This window comes from Mastigoproctus giganteus, chromosome 14 (assembly GCF_048544385.1).
Source record: "Mastigoproctus giganteus isolate SK-2022 chromosome 14, ASM4854438v1, whole genome shotgun sequence".
In the NCBI taxonomy this organism is placed as follows: domain Eukaryota; kingdom Metazoa; phylum Arthropoda; class Arachnida; order Uropygi; family Thelyphonidae; genus Mastigoproctus; species Mastigoproctus giganteus.
The window spans coordinates 68057552-68075814 of record NC_143588.1 but is presented as its reverse complement, the minus strand read 5'-3'; the positions used below and the strand labels follow the sequence as shown (position 1 = coordinate 68075814).

The following is an 18263-nucleotide window of genomic DNA, read 5'->3' as shown; positions in this document are numbered from 1 at the left end:
AGGTGTATTGGCAACTGATATTCTTTTTCATCTCTTTCTTACCAGATACAAGGTACAGATGTGTTGTTACAGTTTACCTCCTTCTGTATAGCTTATGGCTTTCATATATAGTGGCATATGTGAATGCTATATTTCTTACTACAGAAGAGAAGCACAATTTATTTTAATAAATTGTGCTTCCCAGAACTCCTTTTTATCCAAAATTAAGTTTATACAAACACCAGTTTGTAAACTAATCAGTATACACACAAACCATAAATAAACACCACAGTACAAAAGCTTGCAGTACCAAGTAAAGCCATTAATCCAGTTCCATCATAGTTCATTGCTGTTTATCTTTAACTGAAAACCTTCTATTTCCATAGCTAGGTTGCTAAATACTTATAGCTGCCAACATAAGCCATTCACTGCCCTTACCTTTGAATATAAGGATATTGCAAATATCACAAAAACTAGGATATATTTCAAGAAACACTTCTTACAGAATATGAGGTAGGCACAAGAAACATTTCTTTAAACTTTTTACAGACTGAATTAACTAAAACTTACTTTTCTATAAACAAAATTATAATCACACATTCTGTGCTAATGGTGGCTTTATGCATTTTATACATAGTTTACTGTGTCCTGGGGTAACATGCAAATAGTAGTATCTATGTTTTGAGACTGAACCCGTACATTACCATAAAATCTGCAGCTCTTTGTTAACTATGGCATTAGTTACTGTTAACTGTGGTGTGGCGACCTCATCTGAAAAAAGATATTCAGCTTTTTGAAAGGGTCCAAAGACAGGCAACTTGAGTGGTGAGATCGGCAGAGGGACGACTGTATGAGGAAAGACTCCAAATTATGTGGGCTACAGCTTGGCAACCAGGCACCTCAGAGGTGACCTGATTGAGGTTATAAGGCTCTGAGAGGAATTAGTAAAATGAATGAAGGTGGAATTCTCACTGTTATAAAGGATTCCAAAATTAGGGGTCATAAATTCAAATTACAGGGCTTGAGGTTTAGATTAGATTGTAGGAAGTTTTCTTTTATCCAGCGAATCGTTGATTGCTCGAAAAATTTGCCCTCACTGGTAGTCGAGGCTGACAGTTTGAATAAATTCGAAGGTCAATTGGATAGTTCCTGTCTGAGGAGGGAAAACATATAATTTGCATTTTCTTATCTACTTGTTTTTTTTTTTGCCAGTGCAGCAAAAGACTATGGCTCCCTTGCGCTATATGGCAAATACTATAAGATGGCCAGAGGAGTACTATAAGATGGCTAGAGGAGTACTATAAGATGGCCAGAGGAGTTCAGTTCATATCTTCATCATAGCTGGTTTTTTTAAATTTCTTTTCATTTCTTTTTTTTTTTTTTTTGGAGCCAATATTCTAATAGTAATATTACTATTACTATTAGAATATTGGCTCCCAAAAAAAAGAAAAAAAAGAAAAAAGAAAAGAAAACTTTTAAAAAACCAGCTATGATGAAGGTGTAAACTCCTCTAGCCATCTTATAGCTGTATCTTTTGTCTAGCTTTCACAACTTCCCTCTTCCTGTTCCAGGGGATGCTTCTCACTTTCATCCCCTTTCTGACTCTACTCTTACCCCACCCAAACTTCTCCCACTATCTACCCTCTCCTTTCAGCACCACTTGACACCCACAGATACTCTCTGTGGATGCTAGCAAGAGCCACTGATAGTAGAAACAGGAGCCACTGATAGTAGAAACAGGTATGCCTCCACACGGCTGGGGATGGGAGTCAAGGGATGCCAAACCAAGTGTTCCCCCCTTGGCTACTAAACACCTGCTTGCTGGCCTGCAATAAAACAACACTTCCAAACATTACACTTTCACAAATCTACACTACATGCACACAGCCGGCTTGAGTTCAGTCAAGTACAGATGACTCAGAGGTGTATGGAGACCACCACACAAAAACTCAGACATTTGATATTTTGTATCAGAGTAGAAAAAAATAAAAAATAAAATTTACATGGAGCATTGATAATAACATTAACATTATTATTTTTTTTATTTGACCGTTGTGTTATTATCAAGAAGGTTATATGGTAAGTGCAATATGGAATTCAACAGAATTTACCCAGGGGCTCATATCTGGTGAGTATGGGCTTGGCAAACCCAGGGTCCTGAGCTGGATATCATCATTCTTCTCTTCTTGCTTTTTTGGCAATTCCCTTCTCTTCCCTCTCTCTCTCTCTCTCTCTCTCTCTCTCTCTCTCTCTCTCTCTCGCACTCACTCACTCACTCACTCACTCAGGGTAATGTGGGATTTTTTTTTTTTTTTTTGGCTGGTGCAGCATAAGCCTCAGGCTTCCTTGCACCATATGGCTAATAATGATAAATAATAATCCCATAAACTACTTACATCTGCTGTTAATCCACTGCCACAATTAACAATTGGCTGTGCAATTTTGGGTTGCACATATTTGCTTGCACTATCAAATTGCATTGGTGACTATGTTACTGTGGGACTATTGCCAACTCACTTTCTGTAAAGTACTGTATTTCTGATCAGTAGAATATCAGTTTTTTAAAATATTTTTATACTTAGCTAGTTTTACATAATTTAGATTTTACTCTGTGCAGTATAGGGGCATATTTGTCATTTTTGCATTAGGACAAAAATAATGACAAATTGTTTAAACAGACATTTAGATATAAATAAATAAATATTCATTTATTGCATATTACAGCAAGCCCTTCACAACACATGACTGGAGCATTGCAGATAATTTAGTACAGAGGAAATAAAATAGTCAATAAGCAATATTCATATATACATAAAACAATGAATATGGATTATATTTTGCATATTAACAAAATAAGACTTACAGTACAGTACATTAAACATTCAGTTGCTATTTACTTGGTTGAAAGCAGGCTGCTGTTTGTATTTCTTTTCATCTGACTGGAAATCTGACTCCTACAAGCTTGAAATTTGATAAATCTTTGGCAATCAATGTTGTGAAGATTTATGAGATGAAAGAGCACATTCCAAAACATTTTGTCCATTTGCTTGAGTCTGGAGGTTACATTTGAATTTCATCTGTTGCGAGCTGCTGTTGTTATGTTGGCTATATTTGGTGAATTGCTTGTAGAAGTTATCAACTTTGCAAAAAAGCAAGAATGTAAATGGAATTCCTATGGCTATACAAGACAATTTTGTTAAGGGAACATCATGTTTCACTAGCCTGGCTAGCTATTTTGACTTAGTTACTCATGAGCTGGATATATGAAATAATTTTGGCGTTGTTTATTTGAATTTTAGCAAGGCCTCTCATGAGAGGTTACTCTAGAAACTGGAACATGTTAAAATCACAGGTTCTAAGATTAAATGGATTTCAGGAAGCAGATGGTTGTGATAAATGATTATGCTTCAGATTGACACCCACTATTGGCGTCCACTCTCTGTGGACGCCAATACCCTAACATTATGCGAGGGGTTTCCGGATTGGTTCTGATTTTTTTTAAATGAGGTCGAGATAGAGAGCATGATATTAAAATTAGGCAAACAATGTGAAAATTGGGAGAGTGGTAAATGAAGAGAAGTGGCAGCTGTGTTTTAATGCAGCAGAATGCAAGGTCTTACACTTAAAGAATAACAACCCCAAAACCTATGCACTTGGTGAATAAGTTTTGAATTAAAATCAATGGATGAAAAAAAAGGGATCTGGGAGTTAAGATATGGGTGGATATGAAGTTCCCTGTGCAGTGTAAACAGGCAGCCTAGGAAGCCCATGATGTCATCAATCATTTATCGAACAGTAACCTACAGAAATAGGAGGTCATAATTCCACAGTCTAAAGCAATTGTAAGACTACATTACCTACATTAGACTACATTTGGAATACTGTGTCCAAGTATGAAGACTGCACCTAAAAAAAGACATTGAGCTTCTTGAAAGAGTCCAAAGAGGCAACCTGCTTGGTGAGGTCACAACAAGGCACCCTTATAGAAGATTTCAATTATGTGAGCTATGAAGCTTGGCAACCAGGCACCTTAGAGTGTGTGTTGTGGGGGGGAGCTCGTGGAAGTCATTGCTCTGAGAGGAGTAGCAAAATGAATGAAGGCAAAATTTTCAGTTATAAATGATTCCACAACTAGGGACCATAAATTAAAATTAGGGGGAAAGAAGTTTAGAGTGGATTGTAGGAAGTTTTCTCTCAACCAGCAAGTTGTTAATTGCTGGAAGAAATTACCTTCATAGGTAGTTGAGGTTGATGAAGCTTGGGGAAATTCAGATGTCAACTGGTTAGCTGTGAGGAGGGAAACACAGATTTTTTATTATTTATTTTTATATTTTTAATATTTATTTAGTGCAGCAAAATTTTGTGGCTTATACTTGTATGGCTAATACTATTATTTGTGAGTTAAAATAATTTATTCCTTTTCGTTTTTTTTTTTTATAACATCATCCCATTCGATCTTTAGTAGCTTATAAGATGGCTGTGAATAGATATTTTCAAAAAAAGTTGTTTTCAGGTGAAGTATATGTGAATGAAAGATGCTGTAATGATGTTATTTTCAAAGAGTGTATTCACCAAAATCTGCATTCTAAAAGTGCAGAATTTTTTGCCCTTGCAAGTAATTTAAATTTTGGGGAACATGTTATTAGTCCTGTAGCCTTCAGCAAAACTGAAATTTCAGAATTAGTATTTGACCTCATTTTAGGAAGGATGTAGATTTGCTTGAGCATGTACAGAGAAGGGCAACAAGATTGGTGAGGGGAATGAAGGGATCCTCTTACCAAGAGAGGCTTAAGTTCTGCAAATTGCAGTGGCTGGAGACTAGGCACCTGCGCGGTGATCTGATTGAGGTGTATAAGGCCTTGAATGTGTTGAGCACGCTGAATTCTGATGGGATCCTTCCACTTGTTCAGATTACGAACCTAAGGGGCCATAAATTCAAATTAAGAAAGGACAGATGTAGAATAGATGTGCGGAAATTTGCCTTTAGCCAGCTGGTGGTTAATTGCTTGAACAAACTTCCATCTGTCGTTGTGGAAGTTGATAGGTTGAATAAATTTAAGGAGGAACTGGACAGGCATTTGGAGGGAATGGTGTGATTTTTTTTTTTTTTTTTTTTTTTGGCTGATGCTGCATAAGCTCATACACTTGCTTTCTTGCATCACATGCCACTACTACTACAACTACCTCTAACTGTGCCGTAATAAATATTACATAGTTACCAACTCTCTGAATTTATGATGGAGAATTCATCTTTTTTTATATGATTTGATTTGACCATTTTCTGTCTCACGATCATAATATAATTGGTGATAAAGAATTTCTCTGTTGTTTTGTTTGCAAAAACTCAGCTGTTCTCCATCTTTTTTTTTTTTTCTTTTAACAAAAAATAATAGAACTACATAAAAATTGGATTTTTTTGTTAATTTCAAATTTCTGCTTCTTTTCATTAACAAATTTACTGTTAATGAAAAGAAGTAGTAGTAGAAGTTGTGGTAGTCTGCATTGCAAAATAGAAACAGTAGCACAATAATAGTGTTGTTCTTTATTATTGCAGTTATTTAATAGCACTTGATTGTTGTTGTTATTTGGTTTTTAGGAGCATTAGCAACTAAGGCCATATTGCTCTGGGGATATGCGTTGGTCATTCCCTGACCTTTCTGCATCCTCCGTATTTGGTGGTCACGGGCTCGAACCCTGGTCTCATCAGGAAGCGTGTGCTACGCACTGCTGCTGCTCCTTCCCACCTGGCCAAGGAGGTGCCAGTAGCACTTAAGTTCAAAGCTAAATTAACAATGTTGTTGTTGTTATGGGGGTTTCATGGCGCATGAGCTACTTGGCTATAATCCGCCTATTAACAGTCTTTCAGTCAGATACCAAAGAAATACGTGCCAGAAAAATACGATGTAAAATTTCAGAAGACATATACATATATGCAAGATTTTCCATGTATTGTAAAATATGAAAAAAAAAAAGTAACATGCTTGCCCTGTTTACTGTGTGTAGATGTGATAATTCAGTTTCAAACAGCAGGAAATGTGATATAATCAGACATTTGCAAACAAACAAACAAACATAAAAACAGCATGAGTGTATAGGAAAAAATGCAAAAATAAATGTTTAAGAAAAAATTAACAGCATTGTTGGTGGAATTGCATGGATAAGGAAAGAAGAGGTAGTGTTGGCTCTGAAAAATTGGCCATTTTTGATTGCTACAGGTGGCAGTAATCAAAGTGATTCCAAGCTATATCCCATTGTGTTGACATTTAATAATAATAATAAATCATCAAATTGAAAGCAACTTCAACCTGTGTCAGCATTGGATGGGAACTTTACAGGGTACGGCATTAGATATCTTTTGAACAACCGGAAAATGTGGAATTTCTTCAAAAAAAACTGTTTGTCACACTCAGTGTTATAATGTGCCTGTTATTATAGTAAGCATAAAACTGAAGTAGCAAGGATATTAAAAGATGAGATTGGGCACTTTGTGTTAATAGGCTATCCTTGCCATCCTATTAATTGATGTGCTGATATAGGAGTTGCATATCTTCCTGTGAAACTAGATGAATACTCAGTAGGAAAATACTACTATCTAGTGAAAAGTGCTAAAAGGCAAGATAGATTTAAAAGTTCAACTGATGCATGCCACTGAATCATACATGATTCAGTGACATGCATCAGTTAAAGCCACTGGATCATTGAAGTAAGAAAGATTTTAGTGTGCGTGTGCACATTGCTTAATTTTGGTTAAATGTGTAACTAGATTGGCAGAACAGTGGCAACCTCTGACAAGTTTGTTTATAGAAGAGGTTAGAACTGAGAAAAGCAAGCAGTATGAGCTCTTTTCAGAGCTCATACCAAATTGAAAAGTTCATGTTCCAAAAGTTTTTTGAAAGAAGACAAATTGATGAACTCAAGAAAAAGAACTTCTGAAATTGCAAACCTCATAAAAGCAATCCTAAACAAGCTGAGCAAGTTAATAATTCTAAGAATGTTATCCTCACTTGTATAAAAGTCTGTTCATATTTCTGTCTTCTGGCTTGAATAAAGCAGTTTGCTTGTTTCTTTTAGATGTTATGCCAATGTTTGAAAATCAAAATAGCTCTTCAATCCAGTGTACCTCACATTCACATACTAAGGTCATTTTACTCCTAGATATGTTGAGGAATATTGTATGCAATTTATTTTACCAACTGTTTTCACATCTTCTGCTTCCATTTTGGAAATTGATTACCATAGTAGACTAAACAAGAATGATGAGTCTAAGACATGAGGGGAAAGATCTGTTCTTTTGCTCAGTGAGGGAGTACTTTATGGCTACATGTGACTACATGGTGCACAAGTTTCCATTGAAAAATGATGTTTTTATAAATGCTGAGTTAGCACAAATTTCATTAGTTGGCAGTGCATCAGTTTCGAATATGAAATTTTTTGTGGATGGGCTTTCAGTAATTTTTCGTGTTCTTAAAGATGAAGAAATAGATGAAGCAACAGATGTTTTGCACTATCAGTTCTGTTAGTTTGAGTGTGAGAATCTGTCAGATGCTATTATGAAAGAAGAAAAAATTTATGTACAGTGGGCCTTGTTTAGAGAACTGGCAAGTACACAGTGAAGCTTGCAATAAAATAAATTAACCCAAGATGTGCTTGTCATTTTAATACTTCTTCATAGCAGTGCTGAGCATGAGAGAATTATTCAGCCAAGTTAGAAAACCTGAGTTCAGATCCTCTCTTTCTGGTGAAACTTGGTGGTGCTGTCTACTGCCAAGTGTAGATAGCAGGGCCATTGTTATGAAGAAAACTTTGATTCAACATATCTGAAAAGGACAAAGTCTGCAACAGTATCTTTCTTGAGCAATAAAAGTTGTCTAATAGAATATTCAAATGAATGAAAAAACGTTAGATGAGCTAATGTTTGAAAGCATGCTCTATTGGTAAACAATCCTATTACTGTATTTTAATGTCAAATATGTATTTGCCAATGATATCTAATTTTTAGTGTAGTGTGGACTTTAAAAAAAACCATGTACTTTTTCTGAAAAATCTCCTGTTTTATGGGAAGAACCACTTTTTGAAAAAAAACTACCCTTTTCCTCATGCTTAAAAATGCCTAATCTCCAGCTTCTTGAAAGTTTTTAAAATTGGTAACTATAATTTATAACATAAAATAGGGTTGCCAGATTTAGCAAATAAAAATACAGGATGCCCAGTTAAATTTGAATTATTTCTAATTCCTATGCATATGTACATTGAGATAAAAGAAAAATATTGTATGGGATATACTTATACTAAAAATTATTCATTGTTTATCTAAAATAAATTATAAGTATCTAAATTACATACTTCTTTCTTTAATTATATTTCCCTGATGATTTGGCTCTCCTTAACAGTTCCTTGTTTTGCAGAATTTTCTTATAAAATTCCTTGCAGTTACAGTCTATGTTCCTTTTATATTGTAACATAGCTTCTACAATGGTCACATCCAACTTATTTCATTCTTTTGTCCATTGAACATTCATTAATGAGAAAACATGCTCAACATTAGCATTATGAGCTGGTATACTGAACATGTACTGGCATAAAGTTAACAACTCTGAGAATTGCTCTTCAAATTTGATTTGTTGAAGCACATAATACCATCTTTCATAGCATAACTTGCTTTTCCATTCTTCAGGATTACATTGCATCTCTTGATCAACGACTTTTTTTAAATGTTGTTCACTGACAAAAAATGACCATTGTTGTCAATTTTTTTCCTCTCCTTCTTCATCACCACATGTGATGATTCCACTCGTTCCCATGCTGGAAGAGTATTTAGTAACATCTATGTAAAATAATCAAATTCTTCAAGGGATGAAATCCATTTCAAAAGATAGTCATAGCAAGTGCTGTAATAATTATCCACTGCAAGTCAAGTCAGAATTTCTTTTCCCGTTCATAAGTAATGTTGTCCCTTTTAAGTAGAGGCTCAACACTTAAAGGGATAAATTTTTTGTCAATTCTTTCTTTAATGAATTCAACAAGTTTCTTTAAGCAATGGAGTACTTCCATAACACTGGTTACTCTTCTTTCAATTTGCATAATTCCTATTGCTAAAGAGATATTGAAAACTATGAACAAAAAATAAATAGGCTTCACTCAATGGATTATTAAAAAAGCCAACAAGAATTTTTGGGGCCTTTTCTTCAGAATTAAAGTATGATTTCAGTGCTTCAAATAAACTTATTCTCTCAACTGCATTTGTTAAAGAGAGCCAACAGGTTTTTGAATGTGAGAGATTTGAAGAATACCGAATGCCAACAAAATCACAAAAATCCTTTTTTTTTTTTTTTTTTTTTTTTTTTTGATTTGGTAGTTGTTGGCGCATCGGCTTCTGTGGCCATATTGCACCTCCCAAGGTTTTTGCAGTACTTTGATCCAAGCCCGAGGCGGGAATCGAACCCGCGACCTTTGGGTTGCCGGGCAGGTACTTTACCTACTCGGCTAGCCCGGTCGGCCCAAAAATCCTTTAATCGTTCAGTTTGAACAGTATAAATGCTGAAGTAAGAGAACAATTTCATGACAATTACTTCAACAGAAAGGACATCAAATGCTGTTTGAGCAGCATTATGCAGAATATGGACAGGACAGCCAACACCTTCCATAGAATCATTCATGCTTTGCTTCAACTCTGAATAAACATTGTTTGCACCTTTACGCAAACATCCACCAAAATTGGTATTTGTATTATCTCCAATAAAAGCAGTACAATTTTTCTCATTAACTCCTAACACCAATAAGCGAGTCTCTGCAAAAATTTGCTATTGTTTCTGAAGTCTCATATGGCAGAGATTTTACTTGCAATAGCCTTATAAGCAAGCCTTTTTCATGACAAAAATATTGCACAAGCAAAGGGAAAATTTTTTTTGCATTGTGATTACTTGCATCTGTGGCTATGCCATAAAAAGGTGAGGCATATAGATCTTTGATAAACTTTGCGATAGTAAGTGGAGCTATTACATTTTTTATTATTGCAGTAGATTTCGTCCTGAAGCACTTTAAAATTTGCTTGCAATTTTGGAATCAGAAAATACTTCTAGTAGTAGTATTATGTTCAAACAGTCATTTGAGCTGAAAAAGACTGCTGATAATATACAGTGTGGAAGGCCATTATAACTTCTGCAGCAATTATTTTATCTTCTTCATCTGAATTTCTCTTAATGAAAAAATTTGTTATTGTATCACTTTCTTTGGTACTAGTTGAGGAAACCATACATCTCTTATGCTTATCTGTTAGTATATGCTGGTTTATATCTGACTTTCCACCATTTTTGATATTGAATGAACACAGCTGCACAAGGACTTTCCTCATTTAATAAATATCCAATTTTCAGAAAATTCATCACAAAATTTACACTTGCATTTTGTCATTTTGAGGTTCAAATATACAAATATAAAAAAAATAGATAATAGCAACCACTGCAAGAATTAAAAAGATTGACTTTGATAATCTCACGGCTGCATCAGTGCATCTGTCACAAGTCCGAACTCATAACTAACCCTAAACAAGAGTTGAATTGTTGAAAGGATTGCAAACTAACGATAAATTGAAGTAGTGTTGCCATTTAAGTGATTTAAGCGGCAATTACTGTGGCAAAAAAATAGCTCTGGCTGCCGAATTTTTGTAATTTATTGAAAAAGCTGAATATAGTACATTTAGGGCATCCTGACAAAGTCAATACAGAACAAAGGACAAAATAATTAATTACAGGATGCCTGGTAACCCAAACATAAGAGGAACAAAATAGCTTTATCAAAGCAGTTGGTTGAGGCTCAACTGACATAAATACGTCTGTCATTAACTGAAATGATTTAGGGCTAAAGCCTCAATTTACGGAAAATTCACTAACAGGTAACAGGTTAGTATAAAACGAATGAACCACATTGGTCCACGTGATATTGATAGTTTAACTATTGATGATCCTGTTCAGGTTGCTGACAACCTGAATAGGTATTTTGCATCTACATTCACACATGAGGAATTCTTTAGAGAAGTGGATGTCAGAAGTTTATCAAACTCTAATAGGGAGCTAAACAATTTTGTAATAACAGAGAGGAAAGTGGATGAGAAATTGTTGAGGCTAAATGTAAAAAGGGACTTGAGGTGGATGGAATCTATCTAATTATATTAAGTGAGGCAAAGCAGTAAAGGAAGTGAGCAAATCCTTAGCCATGATTATGAGAGCCTCTTTGGATTTAGGGGAGGTCTCTAAGGACTGAAAATGTGCAAATGTATCCCCTATTCACCAAGGGGGGATCAAAGGGTGACATGAGTAATTACAGTAACTAACTTAACTTCTGTTCCAGGGAAAATAATGGAGTCATTGGTTAAAGAAGTAATGCAGGATCGTCTAGACAGGAGTGCAGTTATACTTTAGTCATGGCATGGGTTTGTTAAGGGGAGATCTTGTCTGACCAATTTTATTGGATGCTGTAACAAAAGAACTGGATGCAAAAAAATAATTTTGATGTCACGTACCTGGATTTCAGGAATGCTTTTGATAAAGTTGCACATAAATGAATACTGTGCAAATTGGAGTGGTGTGGCATTAAGGGCAAGTTACTGCTATGGATAAAGCAACGGTTGAATGGGAGAAGACAGACAATGCTTATCACTGGACACTGCTTTTCAGGTACTAATGTTATTTGTGGAGTTCAACAGGGTATGGTGCTGGGCCTGTTGTTTTTAATATTTATTAATAATATTGATAAAGGTATATCAGGCTTAATGTCTAAGTTTGCAGATGATACAAAGGTTAGCAGGGTGTTTAATGACAGTAATGAAGGTATGCTGGTGCAAGAAGGTCCAGAAAAATTAGGCAATTGAGCTGAGAAATGACAATTGAAGTTTAACATTGTCAAATTAAAGGTATTGCACATGGGTAGCAGTAATCCCAGAGTAACTTACCAGTGTAGTACTGCACTCAGGGTAAAAATGAAAAAAACCTGGGAGTAATTGTGCAAGCAGATATGAAGTTCTCTGAGCAATGCAAACAGGCTGTCAGGATAGCTCATGGGGTTTTGTCAATGATATACAGAAATTTTGCTAGCAGAGGATAAGGAGGCGATTATTCAATTGCATAAGGCAGTGGTCAGACCTCATCTTGAGTACTGCATGCAGGTCTGGAGGCCTCATTTTAGGAAAGGTACAGAGAAGAGCAACAAGATTCATGAGGGGAAGAAAGGTGTGCCCTTCTGAAGAAAGGCTTCAGTTAATTATTCCTGTTGCTCAGACTGTGCACATGAGGGGACATAAATTCAAATTGAGGAAGGATGGTTGCAGAATAGATGTGTGGAAGTTTGCATTCATCCAATGGGTAGTTGGTTGCTGGCACAAGCTTTCATCCATTGTTGTGTAAGTGTTGTGTTTGTCTAATTCTTCCTTAAATTTATTAATTTAAGGAAGAATTAGACAAACTGTTGTAGGAGATGGATAGGTGAAATGGATTTTTTTTTGTCGATGCTATATAAGCTTGCTTTCTTTCACTACTAATACTAAATATCCCCGAGGGGTTGGGTGTTCAGATTAAGAACAATTGGTCTTGTAATTATTCAGAGTTTATACATGAGCAAAATTATTACTTTTTTTTTTAAAATTGAAGCTATAAGAGCTTCATTATGACATTTGATCTCAGCTCTTTGCACTGTCACCTTATGTAAATCAATTTTATTGTATTTGATTGAAACTTCATACTGTGCCTCTATACGAGGTTCTTCAGCAGGGCTGAACACTGAATTTTTTGGGAGGAAAAAGGTCTAAAAAGTGGTAAAATTTTTTCACATGTCCTTGTTAGTGGGGTAATAATAATATTAGTATGTTTGTTTATAAAATTAGTTTTTCCTGAAAATAAACAAATTGTATATCAGATTTTCATTATAAAAATTAATTATAATGTATATTATATAATAATTAGTAAATTGTAATATTAGTCCTGAAACTACAAAACTAATATTAGAATGTCTGTGGCAATTTTTAAGTTTCTAATGATTTTTCTTTTTGATTACAGAGCCGGAGACAAGTTGATTAATATTTGGGATCCAGTAAGTTTCCATCAAATTTAAATGTATTTAGATTTAAATATATATGTGAGAGCTATTCAAGAAAAGAACAATTATAATTTTTTAATTATTTATTTACCTTAATGCCATCTAAATTTTGATGATCTTCTCAAAATAGTCCTTTTTTATATAATTCACCTATTCCAGCATTGTTGCTATTCTCCAAGGACTTGTGAAAATCCATGCTTTGATATGTCCTATTTCATAAGACATGTCAAAGAATAGGTTTTCACAAGGTTTTGGAGAATATCAACAATGACAAGGTTTCAAAGAATGGATTTTTGCAAGGTGACATTTAGTAAGCTGTTCCTATACTCAGAGGCATAGCAGGATTTTTCTTATGTTGTGGACTCTAAAGTTAATAATGCTGCATTAAAACTACATTTAAAGTTTTTTTTTTTTTTTTTTACATACAAATTGTTTGAAAAATGAAATAATAATAATTGCAGGATTTCTGTTTGTCTGATTTTAATGAAATTTGGGATAGCTCGACAAATCTTTCTATACAAAGCAAATATAAAGTTCATGGAAATCCATCCACTTGGAGCCGAGTTGCTTCATTCAAATGGACATGATGAAGACAATAGGTGCTTATGCATATATGCAAACATACCTAAAAGTAGGAGAGGGGAATAGGAAGAAGGCAGCTGTTGTACCTTCATATTCCTCATAATGTATTTCTCATTCTTATTTTTTTTGCATGATAATTACTTCCACCTTATTCCTCTCCCCCTCCCCCCCATAACCAATCCAAAATACCTTCCTCTGCAAAGACTTAATGTGCTTGCAACATTTTTCCGACAATCATCAACACTAGCATAGACTGCAGGAATTATATTACAGCAATACCCCGCATAGCGCTGATAATTGGTACCGAAACTGTTCCATATTATGTGAAACCGTGCTGATTGAGATATAATTATAATGGGTTTTAATTGAATGCATACCAGAGGAACAGTCTATAAACAAATTATAATAACTCTATAAACAATTTACACTTGATAGCCAATTTAAAGGATTTGAAATAAAAAAATATTGCAAAAATTTTATTAATAAAAAGGTAAAAAACTTTATTGTTTATTTAATTATTTCAATAATGGAGTCTGGTGAAACTGACTCTTCTTTTTCCCAGTGTACAAGTCTTTGTAGCATCGAATCCCATCTTGTAAAATTTTCCATATCTTGATGCTATATTCAACATTCAGATCTCCATTCATAATCACCTCACAGGCCATGTAAACTCCCTGAAAAACTTTCTCCAATTCTTCTCTTGAAAATTCTTTTGGTGCCACTTCAGAATTGTTTTCCTCTTCTTCATATGCAGTTTTCTCATCAATTTCAAGGAGAATTGCATCATCTGAGTTGTTTGCATGTGAGTCAGTGCAGTCACGTATATTGACAGTTTCCAAAGTTTCGAATCCCAAGTCTTTTCGAATCTTCACAATGTCTTCAGCAGTTGTCTGGACTTGCAATTCAAAACCAGTGAAATCATTTGCCAAATGGGGCAAAATATGCTGCCAAACAGAATGCATGTTGTTGGCAGTGATTTCTAGCCAAGATGCAAATATATTTTTGATCGTATTTAAAGGGATAAATAATAAATTGTGAAATGAGAAGTTTGAAAAGCTATCACATCGTCTTGTCAGGATGGAATTAAGAATACTGAACACTGTTGTATTTTGTTGCTGACTGCCTTAGGGGAGCTGTTAGCACATGTGCATGTGAGGCAGTAAAGTTGGTGCCACAACATATATGTATGCATACCTAGGATACGACAACGCAGCATATATGCATATATTTCACAGTGAGAATGAGTTTTAATATGTACAGTTAATTTGACTTAAACTTAATTGAAAACTGTGTTATAGTGAAACCCATGTTGTTCGAAGCCGTGCTAAGCAAGGTATTGCTGTATATTATTTCCAAGATAATTCCAAAATTATTTATATATGTTTTTTAATATATATAGTACAACCTTAATATAATATGCCTCATCCTATCGTGATTTCGGGTATACTGTAGTATGATCATGTCCTCCAAAACAAATTATAAAAAAAAGTAGTGTGATCAAAGAACTAGCAATTTCATATTGGAAACTAGAAAAAGTGAATACTGTGTATACACTGAGTGAACAGAAATCATGGGATAACTACCTAGTAATGGGAAGTCACACGGTGAGGCATTGAGTCCACTAGTTCACGAAAGCATTCCACGGATATTTCTGTCCATGCTTGCTGCACCACTGTCCATAATTCTGTTGCATTCCTGGGTGGAGGATCCAAAGCTCCAACAGACCTTTCCACAGCATCCCAAAGATGCTCCACAGGGTTCATGTCCGTGAACAGGGAGTCCATTCAATGGTGGTAAAATCTGTGGAATGCTCTTTGAACAATGTTCTACTCACCATTGCTCTGTGGGGAGGCGCATTGTCCTGCTGGAAGAGGCCATTGCCCTATGGGCGCACAATGATCACGAAGGGATGCAGATGATCTGCAAGGATGGACACATAACCTGGACTGTTCAGAGATGCATCTAGACATACCAGAGGTCCCAACGTGTGCCAGTTGAACATGCCCCAGACCATTACTGACTGTCCACCTGCCTGTGCAGTTTCTGCCAGATACACACCCTCCTGTCCACTTGAAATAACTGGAAACGGGACTCATTAGGCCTGGAGACTCGTCTCCAACCATCCAAGATCCAATGCCGATGTTCTTTTGCTCGATTGAGGCATAGAATCCTGTGTTATGGTGTTAACAATGGGACTCTGGTGGGTAGGCGGCTCCCATAACCTATTGCGGCCAACGATCACCTGATGGTATTCGTAGAGATGTTTCTGGCACCTCCCTCATTGAAGTTGGTGGTGATTTGTGCCACTGTCACTTTCCAGTTGGCTAAAACAATGCGAGATAGACATCACAGCCACGTTCATCAGCCACCTTTCTCCTGTCCACTTGAAATAACTGGAAATGGGACTCATCGGGCCAGGAGACCCGTCTCCAATCATCCAAGATCCAGTGCCGACGTTCTTTTGCTCAGTTGAGGCATAGAGTCCTGTGTTATGGTGTTAGCAATTGGACTCTGGTGGGTTGGCGGCTCCCATAACCTATTGCAGCTAATGATTGCCTGATGGTCTTGGTGGAGACATTTCTGGCACCTCCCTCATTGAAGGCAGCGGTGATTTGTGCCACTGTCACTCTCCAGTTGGCCGAAACAATGTGAGATAGATGTCAACAGCCACATTCATCCACCACCTTTCTCCGTACACAGCACTGTTCAAAATGAGATGTTATTCCGGAAATGGCATATTCCCAATACACTCTTGATACTGTCAAACAGGGATAGTGCAATTTCTGTAACCCCTTCACGTTAGAGTGAACCATGTGTCGGGCACCCACTATCATCTGTCTTTCAAAGTTGGTTAACTCAAGATTTATCCTTACTGACATCGAATTACTGTCTATATGAAGCAGTGATGCAGTGTATCTATGTACCTGCCAAGCGGTGGGTTCATCCACTAGCGAGAGGGGTGACAGCGTCGCATTCTTCAGGATCCAGGTATCCCGTGAATTCTGTCCTTTCAGTATACTCATTACCTACTATATATCCTACTACTGTATTTCCAAGAAATTAGCTAAAAATTGACTGTATATTCGCTTTGATATATTCAGTTGTGGAATAATTTTTGTAAACAACAGGATTCATCAGAGACTAATTACTGTAGACACCCGGTTTCTCCCCTCACCTAGAGATGTAATAAAAGAGTATATCAGTGGAATGCTAATTACAAACGATAGCCATACTCCCCTCGGGAGGGGAGTATGGCTATCGTTCATCAAGTGTGTTACATTAGTTAAAAATGAATTGTTGTAAACAACAGCACATAACATCCTTTCTTCAACTGGAAGTTACACTTAGGATAGCAAAAACTGTTAAGGTTTAAACTAGACAAAAATATACATGACTTGACAAGTGATTTATGGAGAAATTGCATGACTTCCCTTTGGCACTATGATAGGCAAGACAGTCTGGTTTTGATTGAGTTTTTCTCAAAATACAGTAAATTATATAGCATCAGAAATAAATGCACAGCAAAATTAGTAAATCAGCAAGACTGGAGTAATGGCCACCAAAAGAAAAAATTATACAGTTGAAAAAAAGTTAAAAGATTATCAGAAGAGTTAGGATTGGTGTAACAAAATTCAGTGTATTTTGTGAGTGGAATTCCAGAAGGAATGATCTGTAGTTGAATGAAAGAGGAAGAAAAATTGCGCTCATTTGTAGATTCCATAGAAGATGAAGTAGGCTTCCAAAGAAAGAAAATAGACTGTGAGAACAGTGATATGGATCAGTGCTTTACAAGTGGTTTCTACAGGAGTGTAGTGAAGGAGTACCAATAAATGGGGTAATTTTCAAAGTGCAGGCATTTAAATTTCATAAGCTATTTGGTAGAGATGACACATTTAAAGCTTCTGAAGAGTGGTTTGGAAATGGAAAGCCTGTCATAGGATATCCCAGGTTAGTCTTCTAGGCAAATCTGGTGACAATACAACAACAGAAACATTTCCTGGATTTCTGTGTAATGTAATTTAATTTGGTGGATTGGCAGATGAATGGTTATACAACTGTGATGAAACTGCACTGTACTATGAACTCTCTCTCTTATTGGATATTAAAATGGCACCCATCAAAGCGGGCATTGAAACCTAACAAAGAGAGAATTACAGTGTTGTTGTGCATAGATAAGACTGGAAATCACAATCTAAAGCCATTGTGCATCAGTAAAAGTCTAAATCCCTGGTGTTTTAAGACATCAACACGAAATTTTTACCTGTGATTTTTAAGAGTTCCAATGCTTGGATGACGAGTGATATTTTTGCTTCATGGTTTGAAAGTGAGTTTTGTACCATCAGCGAGACCCCACTTGAAGACTTGAAGAAAAGGCTCTGTTACTGTTGGATCACTACCCAACTCATCTTTCGGCTGATATCCTGAAATTGAAAGATAGCAAGTTCAAAGTCGCTTTCCTGCTGAGGAACACAACTGCACTAATTCAGCCCATGGATCAGGGCATTATTCAAGCCCTCAAAGCCTACTCTTATGGTAGGCTACTTGCCAGTGTTGTGAACTCAGAAATTCAAGTTCAAGAATTATGAAAACTAACACTATGAAAGACTATGATCTCC

The 18263-nt window shown here is 36.0% G+C and overlaps 1 protein-coding gene across 2 annotated transcripts in view; it reads left to right on the top strand.

Annotated features, from left to right (window-relative positions):
* Positions 1-18263, top strand: part of LOC150075197 (WD repeat, SAM and U-box domain-containing protein 1-like) — a 157289-nt gene that overhangs the window by 65237 nt on the left and 73789 nt on the right. For both annotated transcript variants that reach the window (XM_090388648.1, XM_090388647.1), the window contains exon 7: positions 13026-13059. In XM_090388648.1, coding sequence (XP_090244774.1) covers positions 13026-13059 — 34 coding nt within the window. The remainder of the gene's footprint in view (positions 1-13025; positions 13060-18263) is intronic.